The 7740-nt window shown below is 36.0% G+C and overlaps 1 protein-coding gene across 1 annotated transcript; it reads right to left on the bottom strand.

The window, feature by feature from the left end:
* Window positions 1–2832: 2832 nt before the first annotated feature.
* On the bottom strand, window positions 2833–6301 carry LOC145890033 (sodium- and chloride-dependent taurine transporter-like). Its single transcript, XM_082981073.1, has 12 exons — window positions 6151–6301; window positions 5949–6080; window positions 5625–5889; window positions 5414–5546; window positions 5133–5267; window positions 4974–5077; window positions 4302–4395; window positions 4073–4216; window positions 3644–3772; window positions 3353–3559; window positions 3098–3274; window positions 2833–2928 (listed from the first exon to the last, which is right to left on the bottom strand). Exons 1-12 carry the CDS (start codon window positions 6299–6301, stop codon window positions 2833–2835), a joined length of 1767 nt encoding a protein of 588 aa, XP_082837199.1.
* Between the last annotated feature and the right edge of the window lie 1439 nt (window positions 6302–7740).

Raw genomic sequence — 7740 nt, forward strand, 5'->3', positions numbered from 1 at the left:
ATTGAAACAAAAGTGCTTTGGCTTGACGTGTGTAGTTATTTTATGCGAAACCGTCTGAACTACGACACAACAACACACATACATAAAAAAATTGTGTTTTAATAGTGTGTACATGCTACAAAGGCTGAAATTGTTTGCAGCAAATAAAACGAAACAGTGTGGTTTTTGGTAACGCACTGAGTTTCAAATAATATATACTACATATCGTTTTACGATTCTAAAAAAGAAACAACCAATAGGTTTTTACATGAATGTTGTTATCGTAGAATGAAATCATTTTTCAACTGCATCCTTATCAGAGCGGTTAACTTTAATGTATTTCCTCAAATTTGTGGAATAATATTCTCCTGCATCAAACATTTTCTTCATACACTCACTTCATTCTATTTGTTTATACCTAAATAAACAAGCGTAAGTTTAGCATGCTTCCAACCATCCTTTGCTTTGGAGTATGAGCAGTTGATAATGCCTTTTTATGCTAAAACCTACTTTTATTCAAAAAAAAAAAAAAATAGAACTAATTTCCAGGCAATGCTTTGTCAGAATTCTGAATTTAAGTTGTTAAATTTTAAGATAAGAATCCTGACAATGCTGAAACCAAAAAAACAGTGCTTACTTTTACATGTGGCAGCTGCATATTTGTTGCCGTCTTTTTTGTTCCCTGTATTTAAGCACGCCGTATGACGTGAGTGGTGGGTGTTGTAACGGAAACGTCACAGACGTTTTTGTCAAAACAATGTTTACTTGGCAAAACGTCACAATACATGAGACTTAATATATTTGTTGATACTAAATAAATACCCACAAGATATTTTCAAAGTTTTCTTTGGTAGACTATTTGACGTGTGGCCAATATCCTATAATTGCATTAGGCCAACTACAATGACCTTATATATTTATGTCGCAAAAAGCTTATAGCTAATTAACGACTGGTTTGGCCAGTACATTTCAGCATATAAAATATCTAACCAACAACACGAGATAAACACATACATTTTCCGGATATGGCGCATCGAAATTATTCGAAAAAACGTCAGGATATGAAGAGTTTAGTATGCAAAACAATATAGGCTACATATATTTCAAAACAACAAACTAGCGCGCCTGCAGCAAATATTTGAAAAGTTGATGGTCCCACACTACCACAGTGTGGCAAATCTTGTCGTGCTTTGTCCTACAAGCCTTACTATTTTTCCCGTCAACATTTACATTGGAATAAATTTGATGACCCTTCGTAGAGAATAGTTTATATTCTTTCTATTCTCTATCATCCAAAGAAAGTTTGTTCCCCAACACCAAGATATTGGGCTGGCCGAAGTTCGTGCTAATCATTGTTTATTAATTTTGTGATAAATGTTTTTTTTTTGTATTACTGAAGTAATAGGAAATAAAGTGTCCTTCCGAGGTTTTCATTCAAATTTCTTCATGATCTTCTTGAAAAATGAAAATCGGTATTATAACGTTCCCGGCCTGAAAATTGTTTTTCTGATAAGACGCTTATATGTTCAAGCGTATAACTACGATAAAAAATTATAAATTCATGTTAATATTCGAATATGAAGATGATACATAGCCTATACCATGTTATAACCGCGAGTAAACATCGATTACCGATGAAATCCTTTAGGGCTAATTTTTTGTAGTGTCCATTGCATCTTATAATATTAAACTTTTACGCAAAAAAACACGAACATTGTCTAATTTGAGGAACAAAAATCATACGCCTCATAATTTGCTATGTTTTGCGCTGGCCACGAACAAGTTTCGGCCATGAATCCTTGCACAAACGATTACCGTTGAAATCCCGTTAATCAAACAACCTTACACAACCATGCTATCAAATAAATAAAACTTTGCCTTCTAATAAAACACGAACATCCTTAAATTTGACGAATATGAACCATAGAGTTTTGAAGTTCAAGGGGGCGTATGACGGGTATGGTTAATATTCGTCAAATTTAAGGAGGTTGCGTTTGTTAGAAGGCAAATTTGATTTTGTTTGATAGCAGGAGTGTCACTACCATGCCGATTTCTTACCAAAGAAACGCTAGTCGACAAAACCTTTTTTCCAGTCGACAAAACTTCAAACGCACATAATTCTACCGTTACTCGTGGGATTTCGATAATTTTTTGGCAAGATGCATAGATTGACACAAAATTTATAAAAATGTAAAAATATTTTCAAACGAATTTTGAAACGCATATAAATATGCATTGTCATAAATCAGCCATAACTTTTTTCATGGGTCGACAGGAAAAATAATTCAACCACCGTTCAAAAGCCCTTTAAAATCCCTTTACAGCGATACCTAACTTGTTCGGCATACTCAAAGCCGCAAACTCTAAACAAAAGTCATCGCTCGCGTCCTCATTGTGACATAGGAATTAGCCTTCTCATGAACTGTATTTTATTGCTGTAATAATCATTAGGTAGCATTTGAAACTGTAAAGCTTCATGATGAAAATGGTTGTTATATATCATATACATAAGACAAGGGATGACAGCTACGTCACGAAGAAGATACTATGGACATAAGCGTCAGAAAAGAAACACAATCACTAAAGGCGCAAGTGAGCACTGACAATGGAATGATAAATTCTTGCAGCATTTCAAACAGAAAAACGAAAATACAGTTTACAAATTAAAGCTTCAATCAAAGCCAAGTACACATTGGTTTTGAAGGTTTGCAAATTTAACATAAACAGGCATCAGGTACAATAGATAAAACAATATTTGCCGTGAAGAAAAATAAACAATAGCAAGTTTTTAATACTACTTATATTGTTACAGCAAATAGAGGAAATTATTAAAAAAAAACTTGGCAAAAAAATCTACATCAAAGTTTCCAAAGCTTCAGGGTAATTTCCACTTGATAAAGATTCCTCTTTTTTCTCAGACTGCTGAGTTTTCGCTTTCTTTCGGCGCAACTTAAAAACACGTGAGAAATATGAAAAATTGTCACTTAAATGAAAATTACTGGATACAAAACAGTATGTTCTAATAAATATTATTGCCAATAGAGCCGTCTTGTAGTAATAAAAATGCATGTCAGCGTCAGTAATGAATCATTATGTTCTAAGTACAAAGTAAACTAACCTTGGAAAAGTCCCAATCACTTTTCCACGTCTTGAAAACCATGTACAGAGCATACGCGGGGATTCCTACAATTGTACTGACAGCCACAAGATTAGCTACACACTGTGACCACAACGGATAAACATAATCTTCATAAACCAAAGGCTCATTGTTCCACAAATAATAAATCACCATCACCTTTAAAGTGGATAATTTATAAAACCTATTCGTAGGCCACTAAGATTAAAGATTTTTTTCTGTAGAGGTTTATCTTACAGTGCATGTGATTGGAGTAATAAACATCCACGATATTTTGATCCAAAGTTTGCCACGACGATCTCCAATCATATCGACGATGTTGTCCCAATATCGATTAAATCCGTACAACCAACCGATTGCCACACTTTCACAAACCACAATGAAGAACTGCGACCACCCAGCGAATCCGTAATTGTTGAATATTTCGAACACGTACACTCCTCCCTAAAATATTCAAAGTTACGCCATGTCTTTCTGATGCCACTGTAATCCTACATATCACTTTTTATACTTTGGTACAAAGCCCACCTCATCTATCATCGAAAGTCCAATCAACATCAAACCAGTATAGACAAGAGCACGGACGATTCTTGTGTGGTTTCTAGGGAACCTGAAGTTGTCAACCAGGAGTGCGATCAAACTTTCAAGACTTGCAAACTGAGCAACATATTTGAGATTAATTACGCTTTTTGTCTGCATATTGGGCCTTTGTGTGCATATCAGTGATTAATGAAATCAAATTGTTTCTTTTTTGTCGGGCGTCTACGCATGTCTTAAGTTCGTTTCAAAATCATCCCAAATCAAAACAAAAGTTAAAAGGTGTGTTTTGAACTGAAATTTTGTTCAACATTCAACCCATCAAAACTTTTAATTAAACAAAGTTGCAATGGAAAAACCGAGTGTTTGTTCGGACAAATGTTGTAAACACACAGTGGAAAATTGAATGTAAACGTTTACCTGTGAGTCTATTCCCAGCAACAAAATAGTGAAAAAGAACAAAGCGCTCCAGAGTTGAGGGAGAGGAAGAAGTGAAATCGTCTCAGGATAAGCGATGAAAGCCAAACCAGGTCCCGATTTTACCACTTTGTCTACAGTCGTGTTCTAAAAGTTAATGTGATTAATGATCTGGTTTTTCTATACACTGTTTCCAAGCATAGCACAATTGCAATTAGAATAGCTATCTTGCCTGGTATTTTGCCATGTAGCCAAGAGTAGAAAAGACAGCAAATCCGCTGCTCAAGCTCACAACTGTGTTGAGTGCCGATAACACAAACGACCCTCTGTCGATAAAAAGGATAAACATGCATTTAATGACATTGTGTTTATTCGACAGTTTTACGTATAAAGTTTATTACAATATCTTGCATGTATTTATCAGATCAGTGGTACTGTAATGTGGTAGGAATTTGTTGCTGTATATTGTATTACCTTTCGGGTTCACTGCAGTACATAGGCGTCGATTTAGGGGTGACTGGGGTGACATGTCACCCCTCACAAAAAAACAGGGTTGACAACGCATGCATTATCACCCCTGGATTTCGTTTAAATTAAAAATTATTGTCAGAAAAAACACATACTTTATACTAAGCGTTAAGCTAATTTCAAACGACCTGTATTATCACCGTCACAATCATGACAAACAGAACTGTCTCGTGGATTGTTACGTAACAAAGTGACACGAAACGGAATTTACGTCGTTTACCGATGTTTGGGGCGATACGACTGACGAAATGTTTTTTTCGTGTTTCCAAAACCTGGAAAAGTCACCCTTAATATTTTACAAAACGTTAAAAAATCGATGCCTATGCTGCAGGACATAACCAATCGTGTGTTAACTAACGAAACACGCTATCCGTACCTCCAAAAATTGTAGTCTCGCTTATTAAAACTTGCCAAGGTGACAAGTTCAGGCGTGGTGATTGAATAAGAAAAGAGAACCTGGGTTCCGGCACTTATCCAAACCTTAAAATGGCAATTGATTAGAACAGTGATTTACATTGAATTGTTGGTGATTTACTTCGGGATCTTTCAGTTTCGCCATATCCGGAACAAGATAGAAGTAGATTCCCTCCTCAGCGCCATCAAGCGTAACACCGCGAACCAAAATAACAGCAATCAGGATAAACGGCAGGGATGCGGTTAAGTAAACCACCTTTAAGTAGTTAAATATTTTCCTTTGTCATTTCGTTCGTAACAATTAGTATTTACACACCTGGAAACTAAAATGCGTTGTATATGAAAAATAAGAAATTGTTTGTATTGTTGTCTTGTCCTACCACAACAGCTATCGTATGTTACCTTTGCCGTCCATTTTATTCCATCGAACATACACAGGTATAGAACGACCCAAGTTAAACAGAGGTAAAGCGCAAGGTCCGGAACAATCCCACCGGATTCCTCAAGACCAGACGACAGGTGTAAAACTTCACGTCTACAGAACAAGTTTTGTTTATCAGGAAAAACTTGCAACAAACATATTTACCACAACTGCAGTTTAAAGATCTTTTACCCAAAATATTCGGTCGTGGCTGAAACCATGGTCGTGTTTGAATCGTTGGATTGAAGCAAGTTACTGTTGTTAATAACCGACTCCATAGTAACGTTACCAAGAGCTGAAGTTGTAAAACAATTGACCGTGTTCCAAGTGTTATTGCAGGTGGACCAGGGAAGCGGAGAACTAAAACTACCCACCAAATACTTCGTCGCCCATACAAGGATAATCGGATAAGTCAAACAGGAATAAACCGCAATCATTCCTTGTGCAATAGCTATACCTGGATATACGTAAGACGTTCATGTTGCTAAACGATAGCAAGGTAAAAACCAGGCCAACCTTTAAATATCGGCACAATGCCCCAGCTCTGTAGTAATCCCCGCATCACATATTGTCCAATAGAAGTTTCGAGAATCACCATCGGAATTGCAATCACGACAGCAAATATAAAATATGGAACAAGAAACGCTCCTGAAACAAACAAATGGGTTTTAATTATCACAACCACGTGGCGTTTTTATTAAATTTGGCGTTTACCAACCTCCTCCGTTCTTGAAACAGAGATAAGGAAACCTCCAAACATTTCCAAGTCCCACGGACGAACCGATAATGGCAAATAGAAAATCCCACGATTTGCTCCATTCCGCACGTCGACTTGTAGAAGTTACAGCGGCTGATGCTGTATCGGACATAATCCCCATTGAAACAAAAGTGCTTTGGCTTGACGTGTGTAGTTATTTTATGCGAAACCGTCTGAACTACGTCACAACAACACATACACATAAAAAAAAAATTTTTAATAGTGTGTACATGCTACAAAGGCTGAAGTTGTTTACAGCAAATAAAACGAAACAGTGTGGTTTTTGGTAACGCACTGAGTTTCAAATAATATATACTACATATCGTTTTACGATTCTAAAAAAGAAACAATACAATAGGTTTTTACATGAATGCTGTTATCGTAGAATGAAATCATTTTTCAACTGCATCCTTATCAGAGCGGTTAACTTTAATGTATTTCCTCAATTTTGTGGTATATTATTCTCCTGCATCAAACATTTTCTTCATACACTCGCTTCATTCTATTTGTTTAAACCTAAATAAACAAGCAAAAGTTTAGCATGCTTCCAACTATCCTTTGCTTTGGAGTATGAGCTGTTGATAATGCCTTTTTATGCTAAAACCTACTTTTATCAAAAAAAAAAAATAGAACTAATTTCCAGGCAATGCTTTGTCAGAATTCTGAATTTGAGTTGTTAAATCTTCAGATAAGAATCCTGACAATGCTGAAACCAATAAAACAGTGCTTACTTTTACATGTGGCAGCTGCAAATTTGTTGCCGTCTTTTTTGTTCCCTGTATTTAAGCACGCCGTATGACGTGAGTGGTGGGTGCTGTAACGGAAACGTCACAGACATTTTTGTCAAAACAATGTTTACTTGGCAAAACGTCACAATACATAAGACTTAATATATTTGTTGATACTAAATAAATAGCCACAAGATATTTTCAAAGTTTTCTTTGGTAGACTATTTGACGGGTGGCCAATATCCTAATTGCATTAGGCCAACTACAATGACCTTATATATTTATGTCGCAAAAAGCTTATAGCTAATTAACGACTAGTTTGGCCAGTACATTTCAGCATATAAAATATCCAACCAACAACACGAGATAAACACATACATTTTCCGGATATGGCGCATCGAAATTATTCGAAAAAACGTCAGGATATGAAGAGTTTAGTATGCAAAACAATATAGGCTACATATATTTCAAAACAACAAACCGGCGCGCCTGCAGCAAATATTTGAAAAGTTGATGGTCCCACACCACCACAGTGTGGCAAATCTTGTCGTGCTTTGTCCTACAAGCCTTACTATTTTTCCCGTCAACGTTTCGATTTACATTGGTTTAAATTTGATGACCCTTCGTAGAGAATAGTTTATATTCTTTCTATTCTCTATCTTCCAAAGAAAGGTTGTTGCCCAACACTGAGATATTGGGCTGGCCGAAGTTCGTGCTAATCATTGTTTATTAATTTTGTGATAAATGTTTTTTTTGCGGTATTACTGAAGTAATAGGAAAAAATAGAGTGTCTTTCCTAAGCGAGGTTTTTCATGCTAATTTC

Source organism: Ascidia mentula, chromosome 2, assembly GCF_947561715.1.
Source record: "Ascidia mentula chromosome 2, kaAscMent1.1, whole genome shotgun sequence".
NCBI lineage: Eukaryota > Metazoa > Chordata > Ascidiacea > Phlebobranchia > Ascidiidae > Ascidia > Ascidia mentula.

Excerpts from the sequence above, each read along its gene's own strand:
- LOC145890033 (XM_082981073.1), bottom strand. The coding sequence starts at position 6,301 with ATGTCCGATACAGCATCAGCCGCTGTAACTTCTACAAGTCGACGTGCG. Across the intron at positions 6,081-6,150 it reads CTGTTTCAAGAACGGAGGAG|GAGCGTTTCTTGTTCCATAT; the intron begins GTTGGTAAACGC and ends TGTTTGTTTCAG. Across the intron at positions 3,560-3,643 it reads GACTTTCGATGATAGATGAG|GGAGGAGTGTACGTGTTCGA; the intron begins GTGGGCTTTGTA and ends TGAATATTTTAG.